A 19,642-nucleotide genomic window follows, 5' to 3' on the forward strand; every position below is an offset into this window, starting at 1 on the left:
GTATTGTTTAATATTTAGGTTATGAATATGTTTATTATTGTGTTTAATTTTAATTTGTTTAAATTTGTGTTAAAGGGGAGTTAAAGCGCATTATGGACTTGGTTATTTTAATAGTTGGTTAATGCTAGATAGATTTTGATTATTATATTTGTAACCCTGTGTTCAGCTCTGGGAAGTGGGGGAGGGGAGGGAGGGGTTTGGGGATGGGTATGGGGGTTTATACTGTAATCTTCATAAAACTTTTAATAAAAAAAAAAAAGACTTAACGTGAGCAATATCGGCTTGGACTGCCAGTAGGTTTCATATAAAATGGCAGTCCTGTTGGGACAGAACAAATGCCCAACGAATCCAACATTTTGAGCTAGATCCCGCCAGGTAGGGTTCTATTTTACTAGCAACCTTTTAATACAATCAGTTTTGCGTGGATGCAATTTGACTTCGCTAACTAAATTTTAAAAAGTGTATCTGCTGAATATACAGGTTGGTAGAACTACAAATCAATATATTCACTAGCTAAGGGACATAGGCACAGTCTCTTCCTGTTGGGAAGCACAGTTTAAAAGTATGGTATCATAATCGAAAAGGCTTCTCCCCCCAGCTTTATCTATAGAAATAAAAATGTAAATGTTCGTTTGTTCAACATCTTAAATCTCCGAAAGTTCTTCACCGATTGCTTTGAAATTTTGCCACAACGTTGCATTCGAATACGCACGTGTTTTTATATACCTACTATTATATAGATGTCACACCTGCGACAGGTAAAAACATGCTTTTTTTGAAAAACAGCGCCATCTGTTGGACGTAAAAGCAACACACGCTAACCAGACTGAGCCACAGCAACGCGTGGCCGGGTACAGCTAGTAGTCAAATAATTTCAAGACAGTCAAGTCAGGCATGAAGGCAATATGTTATCATCACCAGATATATTCAGCAAATGGCATCCAGTTAGTTGGCTTAGCCGATCAGGAAAAGCCAAGCTGAAGCCACAGAGTCTCCAATATTCTGCCCCCAGAAGGATTCCCCAGAGGAATCATTTCTCTGATTCCTCTGACCACAATTGCTGAAAACTGGCAGCATGAGGGGTTGTTGTTGTTTGTTTTTTTTTGACATAGCACAGCATTTTGAGGTTGACAACACAAAAACTGTGTAGGAAACCTTAAAAATGAGCTTGATATAGTTTTAAAAGACCCCCAAATTTAAAGAAAGAAAAAAACAAGAAAAAATATCCAGAAAATTTTATCTTTGCCTCACATATGACACCAATCTACCTCTGGTGCACCATCCCTCCACCCCTGCTTAGCTCTTCCTTTCCCAAGTAGCATTAAGTGCTGCCGCAGTCACCGGAAGATTGCTCCCACGCATAGGAGATAACATATCAAAATATCTTAAGTTGGTCTCTTTCTTGTTTCCTAATTTAATCCTTCTAAGTTTCTCTGAGAGAGAGAGAGAGAGAGAGAGAGAGAGAGAGAGAGGAGAGGGGGAGAGACACAGAGAGAGAGAGAGATGAGAGAAAGAGAGAAAGAGAGGAGAGGGAGAAGAGAGGGAGAGAGAGAGAGAAAGAGGAGAGGAGAGAGAGGGGGAGAGACAGAGAGAGAAAGAGAGAGGAGAGGAAGAGAGAGAGAAAGAGAGAGGAGAGGGAGAGAGAGGGAGAGGGGAAGAGAGAGAGAGAGGAGAGGGAGGGAGGGAGGGAAGGAGAGAGAGAGAGAGAAAGAGAGGAGAGGGAGAAGAGAGAGAGGGAGAAAGAGAGGAAAGGGAGAGGGGGAGAGACAGAGAGAGAAAGAGAGAGAGAAAGAGAGAGGAGAGGAAGAGAGAAAGAGAGAGGAGAGGAGAGGGAGAGGGAGAGGGGAAGAGAGAGAGAGAGGAGAGGGAGAGGGAGAGGGAGAGAGAGAGAGAGAGAGAGAGAGAGAGAGAGAGAGAGAGAGAGAGAGAGAGAGAGAGAGAGAGAGAGAGAGAGATTTTGGGAAGTGGGAAGACACCAGACAATTATGAAGAAGGAGAAAAGGCATGGGTGGCTTCTGCAGAAACATCTCCTATGGCAAAATCCTATTACCAGGCTCCCTCATGTCATTTTACACTCACCTGATTTGCCTATCCTGGGCAAATGTGGTAATGGCAGCATTCTGGTTATTGGTCTGCTGTAGAGTAGAAGGAAGCTGGACTACGTTTCCTGCCGCCGGCTGAGAAATCACCATAGTGTTGTATAATGGGGCTGAGAGCGTGTTCTGGCCTTGAGGGCTTAGAGACACCTGTTGACTATGCCCACTGAGAAGGCTTTGTTGATTATGCTGCAGAAATAAAATATTTTGTCAGGCCAATTATTCAGCTTCATGCAATAGATCTGAACTATCACTCTTCCAATGGTTAAAAAAAAAACAGTAGTCTAAACTAAATAAAAATGTTAACTAGGGGCCAATTATAGTACTTATACAATACCCTTTTCTGAGCTTAGCTGTGACCTGTAAGCACTTCCTTATGCAAAGAAGTCAGTTTCTTCTTGAAGACATGTGCTAGCAAAATAAGTGCTGGTGACATCACACAGATGCAAGAGGTGGTTGTGACACATAATTAGGGTATGAAGTACTTTGATTTCATTCCCAGAAAGTTGCTTCAGAACATACAGAGACCCAAAGAGGATCAAATCCCATAATGGCAGATTTTTTTAAAAAAAAAACAAAAACCTGGGCTGTTCAAAAGAATTGCACAGATATGCCAAATTTACTTCACCCCTATGCTTCAAAACACTGTTTTGGGACTGAATCTGAAACATTACACCTGGGGTCTTCAACCTTGGCCCTTTTATGACTTGTGGACTTCAAGTCCCAGAATTCCTCAGCCAACTTTGCTGAGTTGAAGCCCACAAGTCATAAAAGGGCCAAGGTTGAAGACCCCTGCATTACAGTGTTTCTCAACCTTGGTGAATTTTAGATGGGTGGACTTCAATTCCCAGAATCCCCCAGCCAACGCTGCTGGTTGGAGAATTCTGGGAGTTGAAGTCCACCCATCTTAATGTCACCAAAGCATTACACAACTCTGCAAAACATCATCATATGGCTGAATCTTATCTACTACCTGTGCTGTGGTACTTTGCAGAGATGGTTGCTGCATCATGTGCTGAGAACCAATATGTCCACTGTTCATGCCACCTTGGATCTGGTTAGTCTGAACAACCTGGCCTTGCATGCTTATTGGTGTGATCTGTTGAATGGTCGATGCGTTTCCAGAAGCTAGCTGGACAGAACCAAAGTTTAACCCTGGAGTTGACTGCTGCAAGAACATCTTTTGGAAGAAACATAGTTCATGTCAATGCTTAAAATACTACTAACAATTAAATGATTATTGCATGATTATAGTAACATTGTTTATGAGAAATTAAATGTATCCAATCAATACACTTAGAAATAAGAGCCATTCAGAAGAAAGCTCCGATAATTAATAGAACATATAATAATGTAACTTTGAAGGAAGTCAATATTTGATAATAACCCCTACAAGTAGTCCTTGTTTAGCAAGTGGTTCATGTAGAGCAGGGGTGTCAAACTGGCGGCCCACGGGCCGGATGCCTCGCGCGCAGGCCACGCCCACCCCGGCTCCACAAAGGCAAAAAACCCACCACGATACGTCACGTGACGCAATCGAGTTTGACAACCATGATGTAGAGACTATTCGTAGTTACATCGGTAATGAAAATTAACTTTATGAGTAATCCTGGCTTTTACGACCTTTGCGGGTCTGCAGAGCAAAGAAAAGCTGAAATAAAACTGAAGACTTTCAGAGGAAGAAATGTCAGACTGAAAACTGTTCTGTGAAAAGAACAAAGAGACAGTAAACAGAACAGCAAAGAGAGGGTAAACAGTAAACAGAACAGTAAACAGAGAGGGTATGAAATTATCCAGAAGTACTCCAGAAGTTGCTCCTCACAATTAGACCACAAAGCAGGGGTCTCTTGGGTTTTGAGCGGTGGGATGTGAGTGAATAGTCATTTCGCTCAAATTGCACTTGGAGCCTTTAAAAGGATACTAGTTTCTTATACCACTTTCTAATCACATTTGGAAATTGCTTATTGACTTATTTTTCAGCTATTTAGAAATCTTTGACTTAATAAATATGAAAACACTGGATGAGTCTGCCATTAATTCTTTAATGAAAGAATACTTTAACTACAAGCTTAAGTATTTAAAAAAACTGAAATAAACAGAAAAAGACTAATTAAGATTTTGATTTTAGACATTTATAAACAGATTAAGAATCTAGATAAATCTGAAATAAGATTTTGGAATTAATTATCAGAATCCTTCCTATGGAAACGTCAACTTGTTTTAAACATAGAAGAGATAAAGAATTTCAAAATTTGGACACCGGAGGGAGCTAAAGGGTTTGATTAAAGGGGAAGAATATATAAAATATTACAACATTGGAAATATTGAAAGCTACTGTTGAAAAATGTACCTAATGTTGTTAATATTGACAATGTAAATAGCAAAGTTTGTTTTCTATGGATAGATTGTGTCCAGAAGTTATTTTGGAAGAAATGGCAAAAGAGGAACAAACTTACAAGACAGAGACAGATACAGAATTGAAAATGGATTTACAAACGACAGGCTACAAGAAAGATATGGGAAAAGATGGACAAACAGAAGAAATTGGCTGATGTTTTAACAATAAAAAAGAAATTACAAATAATAAACCAAGGGAGGGATCTGGATAATTATTTTATATTTACTTCACAAAAGAAATTTACTAAAGCTTGAAAGAATCCAGTGAGAAAGAGCTAAAATGAAAGAAAAAGAAGTTAAGTTCTACAAGATTACTTGAATGGACTAAAAATTAAGACTGTTACCAGTAGAAGTAGAAGGAAGAAATATAAAGATTGTTTCTTTGATTGTTAAAATAGTTATGTTGTTATTTCTGACAAACCTTAATGGACTGTAACTGATACAACGACTGAAATGATGGTGCTTTATGGATTTGTTTATAGATAAGAGATGGGACATTGGATGAACAGATCCAATTGGTTGTAAATTAAAAGGAGATGAAAAGTTAGTAAAATTGTATATACTTGTGATGAAGATTGGAAATTACTTCCTTAGATATTACTTTTCCTTTTCTTTAACAAATTCTTACATTACTTTCTTTTTCTTTTTTCTTTTTTTTCTGTTTTTTTCCTTTCTATTTTTTCTTTATTTTACTTTGCATTAATTTTTAACTATTTAATACATTTTTAAAAAAAGGAAATCTGAACTGAAGTCATAAAATTATGACTTTTCCACAAATGATCAAGCTGTAGGTCCCAATTGCAGTCGCTAAATGAGGACTATCTTTAATATTCATTATCCAATTAATTATGTATAAATAGAAATGACGAAGTGTTAGGTTTGTGAACATTTTTCTAAAGAAACGAATTACCAAATATATAGATAGCTGTCTTTATCATGAAATGTTGCAGATAAAATACTATAGTTTATTCTAGCCAATAGAAACATAAACACAAGTTTCATTGGTTGAAATCAAATCTCATTTTTACGTATGTGGAAACGCTACCTCCTTTCCTATCTAATTAGCTCAAACTAACCTGGAGACCTTGTCCATGGACCATCTGGAGCTGTTCCTGAATTTTTCGCAGTTCTTCTTGCTGGCGGTGGATGTTTGCTTCTATCATTCGTGTTCTTTGCTCCAATTGGTCCTTTAAGTGTTGCATAGCTCCTAATTGAGCAGAAAACTGAAGCATTGGCTACAAAGCAGAATTTTTTATAAAAGAGCTGAATCAGTAATCAATATGTTATAAGAAAAGTATCCGACTATAACATAAGCACCCTTCTGTTAGCTATATATACACTGAAATCAATTTAATCAGCTAAAGCAGGGGTAGTCAACCATGGCTCTTTTATGACTCGTGGACTTCAACTCCCAGAATTCCTGAGCCAGCTTAGCTGGCTCAGGAATTCTGGGAGTTGAAGTCGACAAGTCATAAAAGAGCCAAGGTTGACTACCCCTGAGCTAAAGTATTTATCAATGAACCCAGCCTAAAACAAAACAAAAAATCCAACATAGAGAGCACTGAGCTTTTAGAGCAGTGTTTCTCAACCTTGACAATTTTAAGGCATGTGGACTTCAACTCCCAGAATTCCACAGCCAGCAATGCTGGCTGTGGAATTCTGGGAATTGAAGTCCACATGCTTTAAAATTGTCAAGGTTGAGAAACACTGTTTTAGAGAATCCTTAAAAGCAAAAAAAGGAGAAAATGGGACCAGCTGAACGAAGGGAAAAGCAGTCAGATAAACAGGAGCTACAGATCGGATTCCCAATAAAAGCTCCAATGTAAGACTTACTTATGTGACAGAACAACAGAAAACTATAGCGTACAATGTAGCCATCTGTTATAGAATGCTGATTTAACTAGGAAGATAAGCTTATGAATTTTGGCACACGACTGCAAACATGAAAACTATTGCAGATTTGCTACTGAAATGGCCTCTATCAAATAAACTGTCTCTCAATCATATTTGATACCCAAATGATTGTTTAAAGGTGGTTTAAATACCTTTTTAATTGTTTGCTCTTTGCAGTTCTTAAATTTGGCTACTGGGCACAATTGAAAAGCAAACTGAAAAGTAGAATTACCATTTGGACTGCTATTCAAAACTAGCTTTAGACAATGAACTCCACAATCCAGACAAAGATAGTATTCCAACTGAAACCAACAGTACTACCTGTGTCATGTTATTCAGATCCCCAAATCAATTAATGAGTCACTGGTATCCTTGCAAATATTTACTAGTTCTGGTAAAAACTTTTAAGGGGGAAAACGTACAGAAATAGCCATAGTTCAGTACTTAAATTTTATATTGCCTTAGTAACTGACAGATCCTGGCTAACCTTATCTGGACTGGGGAGCTGAGTAGGATCAGACAAGGTTAACAGTTGGGGAAGAAGCCTATCAGGACTGTAGATCACACTGGGCACTAAAAAAAGTTATTTGTCTCTAAGAATTGAGTCTGATCCAGCTAAGATCTTTTAAATTCCGTGTTTAAATTTTGCATTGTATTTTTGGGACTCTGCACAAAGTATCATTATTTGCCTTAACGTTCAGATTGAGTTGCTACCTGAGACATGCCTTGCTGAAGTTGTAAAGTTGCAGGCTGGGTCATCATTGGTTGTGCCAGAGGCTGCCCGACAGATTGTGAATTTAAAGACTAAAATTGGAAAAAAAATATACATATAATTATTCAGTTACATTTCTTTCACATCTGATGAAACTAAAGCAGAACTCTATTTTAATGGCAACGATGTCAGGAAAATATCTATGTTAGTTGTTTCTACTAACATAGCTGAATAAAAACAAATCCTGTCATATACTAACAAGAATGAATTTGGGCCGTGTAAAAAATCATTTAATAAAGTCAGTTTGCTGCTTCTGATTTGTCTTAGTATAAATTCTCATAAAAAATGTCAAATGTACATCCCGCAGAGGCCAATGGAGAACAAACATTCAAAGAAGAAACCTCAGAGATTTATCCCTGTGTTGCTCTCAGGGAATATAACAACTTTCTATAAACATCTTTGTCTTTGCACCGAATGGTTACCTGACGTGAAAGAGATGCAAATAGAAAAGTAATTCTAAAGAACGTGAACATCACAACATTTATAACCAAATGGTTCAATTGAAAGACATCATCTTCAGCTCACCAAATTGCAATGTATTAAAGTCTAATTTCCATTCAAATATGTGTTACCTTCTATACTACTTGAACAGCCAGATAGATGTACTGGGTGACATAAACAAAAATGTACTATAAAAATGCATATATAGAGCACAGGGCAAAGCCCCCTACATATCTGAAAGTTTCCAAAATGATTAAGTGTAAACTGGATGATGAGGTAACCTTCTAGCTAGTATTTGCTGTTCTTCTTAATCTTAAGGAACGAAAGTAACACTTCTTAACTTTGGAGAAATGATGCTACTTCTAAATCAGTGGTTCTCAACCTTTTTAATGCCGCGACCCCAACCGGTCGTAAGTCGAGGACTAAACCGGTCGTAAGTCAAGGACTACCCAACCGGTCGTAAGTCGAGGACTTTCCCTGCCCGGGAGCGCCGCACATGCGTGGTTCCGCCCCCTGCGCCGGGCGAGGCGTAGCTGGCAAGCGGCAGAGACGGAGCAGACCGACCACCAGCTGGCCCAGCCCAAGGGAGATAAGGCAGCCTCCGGAAAAGGGGAAAAAAATGGCGGACAAAAAAAAATGGCGGACAGCCTTCCTTGGTGACCCCCGTGAAATGGTCGATCGACCCCAAATGGGGTCCCGACCCACAGGTTGAGAACCACTGTTCTAAATAATTACCTGGTTACCGAGCGAAGCTCTCCTTTGTGCAGACTTTTCATGTGCAGATAAATTTTGCCTTGGAGGAGTGCTGGTATCCACTGTCATCTTTGTCGGGGTTGCTAAAGCAGCAGCCAATGAATATTGAAAGATAATTTCATTAACCACCTAAAGCATATATACGCTTAGACAAATGCTTAAGTCTTTCACTGGGAAATTATAAAGCTTTTAAAATTGAAAACAGACTCCCAATGTAATCACTTGTCCTTTGTCTCTTAGCTTCAAACAGAATATGTCAGAAACAGACTATAAATAGTCAACCAAAGGAAAAGGTTTCAATTCTCGACACTCACATGAAGGATCCGAAACTGCCGTATGGGAAGATTTCCTGGAACTCCTAGAGGAGGCAGAAGGTGTGGGGCTGTGATCAAACCTCTCCAATGCTTCTTTGAGGCTCACTGTATTTATATGATTGTCAGAACCAGAATCCTGACTCTGGAGGGGGGAAAAAAAACAAACATTTGCTATCTCATCCAAAACAAAACAATAGGAAAAAATCAGGTTATGTTTTTAAATTGTGCAGAAAAAAACTTTCATAAGGGCCACAACTTTCAAAGGGCATTCATCTACTTCTTCTGCTCCAAATTATTCCAGTTTTAGATGCTATGAAATAATCCAAGTATCTTCCTCTCCCAGCCACGGCACACAGTCTGTGTTTGTTTGCTTTCTTACAATCCAGTAAAAAAGGGCGTAAAACAGGCCCGTCCAACCCATGGCCCACGGGCTGCAGGAGCCTCTGGTCAGCTAGTAATGCGGCCCAACAAGCTCGTAAACCTTTTATTCTGGTATTTACATACGTTAACCATATTACATATTTTATATATGGCCCAAGACAATTCCTCTTCACTCAGTGTGGCCCAAGTAAACCAAAAGTTGGACACACCTAACTGTATGACTATAAATGAAAAACTGGAAGTGAAAAGTGAGTGTGCATGTATAAAATGTGAGGCTGAGAACGACAAGGTAGGTGTGTGGTGGAACTGAGTCAGAGAGAGAAGTGAAGAGCCAATTCTTCAAGAATGAAAGCTTTTTACGCCTCAGTTATTTTTGCTAGGTATTATGGAAGATTTGGATGCTAAAGAAATGAATTTGATGTTGAATCTTATAACAGCTGCAAGATTACTGGTAGCGCAATATTGGAAGAAAAATTCTTTGCCTACTATGGAAGAATGGAGAATTAAGGTGTCTAATTTAGCAGAAATGGCAAAAATTTCCACTTATTTGAAGGATCAATCTCAAGGAAAATATATTTTGGTTTGGAGAAGATGGATTGATTATATTCAGAAAAAATACGAGATTGAAAAGTATTACTTAGCTTATGAGTACATTTTAGAATATTATTAATAGTTTATTATGGATGAATTTATATTATTTTTAGTAATAATGTTTAATTATATTATTATTTTGCTGGTAAAGTGTTAAGATCTATCTATTTTGTAGAGTTAAAGTATGTATGAGACTTGATTGTAGTATATCTGGATAATGTTATTTAATTTATGATTCTGTTTTTTATAACCTTGTAACCAGCTCTGGGAAGTGAAGGGGGGAGGGGGGGAGGGAAGTGGGATATTGTATGGAAAAATATTTAAAACTTTTAATAATAATAATAAAAAAAAAGAATGAAAGCTTTTTAGAAAAGAAGGTGCAGTCATTTTAGAAACGACCATGAGAACAAAGCAAATGTCTTGTTGTTCTACCCGTATTATATTTTGCAAACCTTCCTGTGTCCTCAGAACCAAAAGTGCTGGAGACTCTTATAGGAGTAGTGTGCTAAAGCTGGAAAATACTCCTAGATGCATGAGAATTGTAGAAATGGAATTTAATAGCATTGTACACAGTGTTCCACTACATAAAACAATATCTGAAATTTATCTTTTCTTTAAACCTAACATAACAGAATGTTACTAGAACCCTGAATACTTAATTATTTCTGGTCTTATGAACATAATAGAAATAAATGTATTTATATATCATCATCATTCATCATCATATTTAGCCATGGTCTCTCCACTGCAGGACGAAGGCCTCTTCCGCATGTTTCCAACCAATACGGTCCTGAGCCTTCTTTTGCCAATTGGGCCTGCAATACTTGCTAATGTCGTAGATCCATCTTGTTTTAGGTCTCTTTTGTGGACGCTTTTGATCAAGTGGGATCCATTCTACTGTGTTTTCCCGAAAATAAGACTCGGTCTTATATATTTTTTTTGCCTCCAAAAGAGGCATTAGGTCTTATTTTCAGGGGATGTCTTTTTTCCCCCAATGTCTCGCCCCACCACTGCGGCACCAACAGCCCTGCCCAGCAGGAGCCCACATGGCCGCCAACAGCCCATTTCATCTGCAGCCGCTCGCCACCATTCACATGTCGTCCCCAGCCTCCGTTCCGCTGGTAGAGGCCTTTAGGAAAGGCCTCTGCAGCCGACAATGGAGCTCCGGGTTGATGCTCGCGTTGCTCCCCGGCCTCTTTTTCGCCAGCAGGGGCCCTTTCAGGCCGGGGGGGGGGGGTGTTACACGCGTGTCAACCCGGAGTTCTGTTCTCGGCTGCAGAGGCCTTTCCTGAAGGCTACTGCCACGGGTGATGTGTGAGAGCGGCGGCGAGCGGCTGCAGAAGTGGGCCAGCGGCGGCCACACAGGCTTCTACTGGACGGGGCCGTTGGTACCGTTGCCACAAGGCAAGGCAGGTGTTGTGGCGTGAGTGGCAGTCCTGAGGTAAAGTGGGTGCGGGGAGCATGGGGCAGCTCCACCCCCCCCAGCTTGATTTTTAAGTGTGCGCCTCACCCCACCTCGTGCAACCAGATGGTGGGACAGAGTGGGTGGGTCTTAGCTAGGGCTTATTTTGGGGGAAGGGGTTATATTAGGCACACAGATAAAAAATCAAGCTAGGGCTTATTTTTGGGATAAGTCTTATTTTCGGGGAAACATGGTGTGACTGCCTTGGTCCAGCGGCCCTCAATTCTTCTTGCTATGTGACCAGCCCATTTCCATTTCAATTCTTTTACTCTCTTGATGATATCATATGCTTTTTGTTTATTCTCTAATCCATGTGCAGGTCTTTCTATCTTGTCTTGCAATGCCAAGCACGTATCTTTCCAGGCTCTTTGCCCCATGTACTCATATGTAACTTTTATGTGAATGCATTTTGGGAGATCCAGTTCACTTTATAGATGCAAATTAATTTTAATCCATTTAAATCATTCACCAGGTGAAAAGAACAATATACTAGTAAAAAGAACAAATATAAAGAAAGAGCAGAAAACATACTTTCTCTGCTATAATCTCTGGCAGAGATTCTTCTATGCCAAGTTCACGCCGCCTTTCTGCTCGAACCTCAGCATAGCTACAGATAGAAAAGTGAAAATATCGGGATATTATCAAAACACACAAGCATTGGCACCATTTAAGATATTATATTTTTAGTTCTGTAGAGTTCTCTACTAAAACAAAACATAATTATAATTCAGAATTAATGTAATCATACGTTTGTCTTGACTAACTCAGATATTTTTCACTAGCCATTTTCCTGAAACTTAGTTGAAACAGCAAAAGCAAAATAGAAGTAGAAAATGGTTTTAACCAATTAAAGTAAAAAAAGTGATGCAGAATTATGTTACCTTACTACTGTGTGTGTACACACGATGAATTCTGGTCTAGAATTCCATTGATGGTAGGTGATATAGTAATGAGTCTGCAACCAAATCCACTGCTGGCCTTTTGTGAGGAATCGGTAATAGCAGGATTTCCCTTTCCCGTACTGCATTACTACAATATGAAACAACAAAGGGGAGGGGGCTTCACAAGATGCTGACTCTGGGATATGGTCTGAAACAGTTTACAGCATTTGTTTACATTTTCTTGACAGGAATCTAAATGTCTAAACATAAAGAGTTTAAATCTGCTGGAACTTATTATACAAGGAGACAAGATATCCAAATACAGGCTATATAAAACACATTGGTTTTAAAAAAAGTCGGCAAAAAAGGCATTTCAACACGACTTTTAAAATTTGCGAAGATATGCCAAATCAAAGTGAGCTAATAATAAAAAATAAAAAAGGAAGCCTTATTTAAAAATAAGGAAAACAGTTCTATGAATTTTATTTATAACGATTGCACCATTGGTACATTCTTTCTAAGCAAGTTGCATTTCCTAAGCTTTAATTACAGGGGAAAAAAATAGGAATATGTTTACCATTTGACATATTAATGGTGTTGCATTGGGTTCCTACCCTGGGCAAAGGTTAAACTAGATTACCTCCAAGATCCCTTTCAACTCTTATATTCTATGATAATGTAGGATGGTTATGTTATTACTTACAATGCTCATGACATTTTGCCAAATTTTCCAGGTCATCCACATGATAATAATCATAGCCTGATGTCCCCAACACTTCAAATGGTAAATAGCCTATAATTGGTGGTGCCCTGAATAATGATACAAGGATTATTTCTTTGGTTTTCAGAAATGAGAAAAAAAATGCTATTTTTTTTTTCAAAAATGCATGGTTGGAATTAAATAAAAATATTCATCAACCACAACAGTATTCATTGTTTGCTATGCACAGATAAGGCCAAATAATGCCCACTTATGATAATAAAATGCTACTACTTGGGTACTATATTTCTAAGAAATGGCACCTGTGATCCAAGAAAAGGAATTTCCATTCTAAGCTATGCCTGGAGGTGAACTCTTCGTTAGGTTCTTCTACTGTGCTCATTTCCTAGAGAAAAAAAATATTTAAAAAAGGTAAGATTCTCAAGAATTCCTCTGATCTAATTTAAAGGCTCTTGTATGACCTCCAAGTCCCTTCCAACTTTTTATCATTATTATTACTATTACTATTACTATTATTATTATTATTATTGTTATTATTATTATTATTATTATTATTATTATTATTATTATTATTATTATTATTATTATTATTATTATCTGATTAATTTAATGAAGCTAGCTGCACATGCATTACTATCAATTTTATAGGATGAACATTTCATCACCGCAGGAATTTTGTTCATGGGTTCAACAAAGGAACCACAGGCATCCCCAGCATATCCACCTATTTCTCTTCAGAGCTGGGAATAAGCCCGCTGATGTCCCTGTACTATTTCCAATTGATAATTCCCTGTACTATTTCCAATTGATAATTCATGTGCTGTATTCTTTTTTAAAGAGGGCAGCCTTTAGAAATCATTTCCAGCAATTTAATTTTGCATGATGAGTGACTCACCACACAGATATCAGCATTTCTATAAGGAAGATATTTCTGCTTTGGTTCCGGTACCAAACATTTGAGACATATAAGGTTAAGGTAAGACTTGGGCTTCATCCACTAGATATTACTAAAATGCAGCAAACAGAAGCTGGATGTAGATGCTTTCACATCTCCAGTACTTCACAAAAGCCCTCTGTCTAGGTCAGTGGTGGCGAACCTATGGCACGCGTGCCAGAGGCGGCACTCAGAGCCCTCTCTGTGGGCACGCATGCGGCCACCCCAGCCCCGCCTTCCCCATGGCCCCCTCCTCACCAGCAGCCCCCCCTGGAGGAGAGTAGCCCCCGGGCGTGGCCTGCGCGGAACAACACAGCCAAGGACATGGCAGACAGGCAGCAGGGACAAGACTCCACCCTCATGCCCCGTTGCGCGCAGATGATGCTGCGGGGCACGGGCAGAGGGCTTGGCCGCCATGGTGCTGCAGGGCTGCCTGAGCGATCTACGGCGGGCTGTGGAGGCAGTAGGTGATCCTGCGGGCGGGCAGGGTGGGGGTGGGGCAAGCGGGGCAGGGTGGTTTTTGGGCACTCGGTGTCTAAAAGGTTCGCCATCACTGGTCTAGGGCAAATACCATTATTAGTTTGTTATTTTAACAACTAAATATCCTTTCTAGTCTGGAAACTGCTGCTTAATATTTAAATAACTATTAAATAAGAATAAATCAGATTAAGTTAAATGCAAAGAACTAGCCAAAAAGATTTTGATGAAACAATTTTAACCAACCTTAATAAATTGAGGTGTAGCTAACCTAACTGTAGCTACAAGGCAAATTCTGTCTTCATACGAAGGCCTATGAGGTCGTTGGATGGTTTCTTCATAACCATTATGTGCAGAGTTAGGCACTATACAGAATAGAAAGAGTTTAAAATTACAATAACTTCAAAGCATCAGCACAAACACATATAAAATAAGCAATACTTCAAAATACAACATGCCATCACCTGAAAAATAAAGAGTTCACTTTTTAAATGAGAATTTAAATTATCACTTTAAATTAAACTTTAATTGCATTAAAGTGATATTAATCCAAACTCTTTGTTTAGTTCAGGGGTAGGCAACCTTGGCTCTTTTATGACTCGTGGACTTCAACTCCCAGAATTCCTGAGCCAGCTGGCTCAGGAATTCTGGGAGTTGAAGTCCACGAGTCATAAAAGAGCCAAGGTTGCCGACCCCTGGTTTAGTCAGTGAAACTAATTCATTAGAATAACCACTTGATTTTAATCAACAGCCAATTTTAATTTCCCACACGCTTCAGACTAAAATCTAAAATATTCTACAACATTTCACAGTTTTGAATTGCAGAAGGAGAACGTGTAAAAGAGAATGCTAATGAATATAGATTTTGTTCATTCACCACACAGAGCTTATAACTCAAAGGTTTTAATTATTATTGGCCATCCATGAAGGGAAGGGAAGATCAAAGGTAACAGAAGTGTGATGGATCATGTCAGTGGCTTCCTCCATTTGATGAAAATGCCCTCAATTCTTCTTCCTAACCAACCCTAGCTGTTTGGTCCAGGGATGTCATCATTTATAATAATAATAATAATAATAAAGTTGGAAGGGACCTTGGAGGTCATCGAGTCCAACCCCCTGCCCAGGCAGGAACCCTACACCATTTCAGACAAACGGCTGTCCAGTCTCTTCTTAAAAACTTCCAGTGTTGGAGCATTTACCGCTTCTGGTGATCACTGGTTAATCACTGGTTAATTGTTCTAACTGTCAGGAAGTTTCTCCTTGGTTCTAGGTTGCTTCTCTCCTTGATCAGTTTCCACCCGTTGCTTCTCGTCCTGCCTTCAGGCGCCTTGGAGAATAGCTTGACTCCCTCTTCTTTGAGGCAGCCCCTGAGATATTGGAACACTGCTATCATGTCCCCCCTCATCCTTCTGTTCGTTAAACTAGACATACCCAATTCCAGCAGCCGTTCCTTATATGCTTTAGCCTCCAGTCCCCTAATCATCTTTGTTGCTCTTCTCTGTACTCTTTCTAGAGTCTCAGCATCTTTTTTACATCGTGGTGACCAAAACTGGATGCAGTATTCCAAGTGTGGCCTTACCAAGGCATCGTAAAGTGGTATTAATACTTCATGTGATCTTGATTCTATCCCTCTGTTAATGCAGCCCAGCACTGTGTTGGCTTTTTTGGCAGCTGCAGCACACTGCTGGCTCATATCTAAGTGATTGTCCACTAGGACTCCGAGATCCCTCTCACAGTTACTACTATTGAGCAAGGTACCCCCTATACTATACCTGTACATTTACTATTATGGCACACAAGGAAAACCAGTTCCTGTTTGCCATTTATTCTGCTTACGGGTCTTTTCAGCAGTTCTCATCCCCATAGTATTGTTAGTGCTGCTAAATGCCCTTTATTGTTACTATCAGAAAAAAAGCCTGGCCTGTCACATGAAGCTACTATGTGCTTTCTCTGTTTTCACATCCAGTCCCTAACAGAAAACAGCAGAAACCTCTGGAAAGAATGCCTACGTTGATGAACACTGTCAAAATAAAAATAAATATGATCAAAATGAGCTATACATAGAATTTCTGAAGATGCTGCTAGAGAGTTTCTCTCAGCATGTACAATAGAGGAAAATAAATAGTATGTTTTATGTATCCAAACACAAGGAAAATAAGGGTTATATTATGAGACCCAAATCTGCATATTTTTTGCTCCGATGTTACAAATATGAATAAAACTATATTTGTTCAAACAGTTATTGAGGTTTTCTGTCCATTCTGACAAAAAATATTCATTGTATTATAATATAGGTAGTCCTTGACTTACAACCACAATTGAACCCAAAATGTTTGTTGCTAAGCAAGACAGTTATATGACTTTTGTCCCATTTTACGACCTTTCTTGCCACAGTTATTAAGTGAATCACTGCAGCTATTAAGCTAGTAATATGGTTGTTAAGTGAATCTGGCTTCCCCATTGACTTTGGTTGTCTGAAATTCATAAAAGGTGATCACATGATCCTAGGACATTGCAACCATCTATATATACATAAAAATGTAAATGTTCGTTTGTTCAAAATCTTAAAATCTCCAAAAGTTCTTCACCGATTGCTTTGAAATTTTGACACAACGTTGCATTCGAATACACGCGTGTTTTTATATACCTACTTTATATAGATGTCACACCTGTGACAGGTAAAAACATGCTTTTTTTGAAAAACAGCGCCATCTGTTGGCTGAGTGAACGAGAGCCACAGCAACGCGTGGCTGGGTACAGCTAGTTATAAATATGAGTCAATTGCCAAGTGTCTGAATTTTGATGTCATGACCATGCGAAAAATGGTCATAAGTCACCTTTTTCAGTGCCCCTGCAACTTTGAATGGTCACTAAATGAACTGTTGGAAGTCGAGGACTCCCTGTATTTGCTTCATTGCACTGCAACTATTGGAAGGGAAATGGATGTACAGTAGTGGCCAAAATTGTGGAAACCTTTTGGGAAAAGTGTACAGTAGAAATGCCACCTTTGGTTAAGTTTCCACCCATTTTTCTTCTAATCTGTAGGTACATATAAACTAAGATAATATAAACAATTTCCATTGTATGGAATTGAACCACCACACTAATTCTGAGCTATTTGGAAAAGCAAGCACATCAAGCAGTTACAGGAATGTAAGCAGGAAGAACTCATTATGAAGAGTAACTGGCTTTTTAGCCTACAGCAGTGGTTCTCAATCTTTTTAATGCCGCGACCCCCAACCAGTCGTAAGTCGAGGACTAAACCGGTCGTAGGTTGAGGACTAAACTGGTCATAAGTCGAGGACTACCCAACCGATCGTAAGTCGAGGACTTTCCCTGCCCGGGAGCACCGCGCATGCATGGTTCTGCCCCCTGCGCCGGCCGAGGCGTAGCTGGCAAGTGGCAGAGACGGAGCAGGCTGACCACCAGCTGGCCCAGCTCAAGGGAGGTAAGGCACCCGCTGGAAAAGGGGAAAAAATGGCGGACAGCCTTGCTTGGCGACCCCCGTGAAATGGTTGATCGACCCCAAATGGGGTCACGACCCATTGGTTGAGAACCGCTGGCCTACAGTCTGACCAGACCTACAGGCTAAGTAAGCTGTCATTTCAGGTAGGTAATCTGGAAAACCTGAAAAGAGCAGATTTTTCATTTTGAATTTCTTTCTTATTTGTGCTTGCAGAGGCAGATATTTGGGAGACTTCCTGCCTCAAGCAAGAAACGATGGTACAGATAGTCCTCAACTTACAACCGTTCATTTAGCGATGCTTCAAAATTACAGTGGCACCGAAAAAAGCGACCATGACTGATTTTCACACTTACGACCGTTGCAGCATCCCCATCATCATCTGATCAAAATTCAGATGCGTGGCAAGTGGTTCATACTTACGACGGTTGCGATATCCCGAGGTCATGCAGCCTTCTGACATGCAAAGTCGGTAGGGAAGTCAGATTCGCTTAACAACCGTGTTACTAACTTATCGACTGCAGTGATTCACTTAACAACTGTGGCAGGAAAGGTCATAAAATGGAGCAAAACTCATTTAAACAAATGTCTCACTTAACCACAGAAATTTTGGGTTCAACTGTGGTCGTAAATCGAGGACTACATGTATAGTTCTACTTCCATGTAAAGGGATATGAGGTTGCAACCTTGAACTCAGAAAAAAGAGCTCTTTAACTTAAAATTCAGCTATCTTCAGGCTCATTATACATTCTCATTTACAGCTCAATAATAAGTAATAAGTAATAATGATAAAGTTGGAAGGGACCTCGGAGGTCATCTAGTCCAACCCCCTGCTCAGGCAGGAAACCCTATACCATTTCGGACAAATGGCTGTCCAGTCTCTTCTTAAAAACTTCCAGTGTTGGCGCATTCACCGCTTCTGGAGACAGGTTGTTCCACTGGTTAATTGTTCTAACTGTCAGGAAGTTTCTCCTTAGTTCTAGGTTGCTTCTCTCCTTGATTAGTTTCCACCCGTTGCTTCTTGTCCTGCCTTCAGGCGCTTTGGAGAATAGCTTGACTACCTCTTCTTTGTGGCAGCCCCTGAGATATTGAACACTGCTATCATGTCCCCCCTCGTCCTTCTCTTCATTAAAGTAGACATACCCAATTCCAGCAACCGTTCCTTATATGCTTTAGCCTCCAGTCCCCTAATCATCTTTGTTGCTCTTCTCTGTACTCTTTCTAGAGTCTCAACATCTTTTTTACATCGTGGTGACCAAAACTGGATGCAGTATTCCAAGTGTGGCCTTACCAAGGCATTGTAAAGAAATTGAAATTAAATTGTTAATATCAACCTTTCATTGCCTGGTGTTTTCATGCTCATGTCATTGTAACACTATCATTAACAATTTGGTATTATGCCTATTCATTGTAAAAAAAGCAAATAATTTTTCTTATTTGTTTTATCATTTCACAGGTTGTCAAAACTGAAAAATTTTGCTGATCAAAACATACTACGTGCTTTAATTAACTTACTGTTACTCAAGGATTTGAAGTTTCCTATGCATTTTACATATTCATATGTAGGTGGCTCTTTAGGGTCTATTGTCCCTCGAAGCATATGGCAACAGAACTCCAGTTGATTTTTTGCTGCAACAATAAATTCAATAAATAGTGAAATATCAGGATTAAATTAAAAGCTGATATATTTGAGTAAAGTATGACACAAAATGAGAACCAATGGAAGAAGCTGCTTTTTGTATGGCGTAGCATTATCTTAGCCATCTAAGTTTATTTTTAGTATCTTTGCACAATGTCTACACCTTTCGCATTTATAAAATAATGTCTGTGCAAATGTACTGCGTGTCCCTCCAGATTCACATAGCTCTATGCCCAGACTAATATCACTATAACTGCAGTTTTTAACTTACTTTCTTAGCTCAAATTAACACTTTTTATCTATGGAACTATTGGCATTGCAAAATACTATTACTTATAATAGTCATTTTTTAATCGGCTACATTGTGAGTGACCAGCTTTTATGAAAGTCCGATAAATCACTGATAGAAATATGCAGAAACCACTCG

At 39.2% G+C, this 19,642-nt stretch overlaps 1 protein-coding gene across 1 annotated transcript in view; it reads right to left on the reverse strand.

Annotated features, from left to right (window-relative positions):
* Positions 1–19,205, reverse strand: part of CLOCK (clock circadian regulator) — a gene marked incomplete at its 5' end in the record, with an annotated part of 24,341 nt that extends 5,136 nt beyond the window's left edge. Inside the window, 12 exons of the mRNA XM_015821179.1 lie at positions 2,080–2,285; positions 3,070–3,276; positions 5,570–5,728; positions 7,101–7,190; positions 8,335–8,435; positions 8,667–8,808; positions 11,632–11,707; positions 11,982–12,129; positions 12,685–12,791; positions 13,005–13,087; positions 14,360–14,478; positions 19,092–19,205. Coding sequence (XP_015676665.1) covers positions 2,080–2,285; positions 3,070–3,276; positions 5,570–5,728; positions 7,101–7,190; positions 8,335–8,435; positions 8,667–8,808; positions 11,632–11,707; positions 11,982–12,129; positions 12,685–12,791; positions 13,005–13,087; positions 14,360–14,478; positions 19,092–19,205 — 1,552 coding nt within the window. The remainder of the gene's footprint in view (positions 1–2,079; positions 2,286–3,069; positions 3,277–5,569; positions 5,729–7,100; positions 7,191–8,334; positions 8,436–8,666; positions 8,809–11,631; positions 11,708–11,981; positions 12,130–12,684; positions 12,792–13,004; positions 13,088–14,359; positions 14,479–19,091) is intronic.
* Between the last annotated feature and the right edge of the window lie 437 nt (positions 19,206–19,642).

The sequence above is a fragment of the Protobothrops mucrosquamatus genome, unplaced genomic scaffold, assembly GCF_001527695.2.
Source record: "Protobothrops mucrosquamatus isolate PMUCROS unplaced genomic scaffold, P.Mucros_1.0 scaffold1268, whole genome shotgun sequence".
In the NCBI taxonomy this organism is placed as follows: domain Eukaryota; kingdom Metazoa; phylum Chordata; class Lepidosauria; order Squamata; family Viperidae; genus Protobothrops; species Protobothrops mucrosquamatus.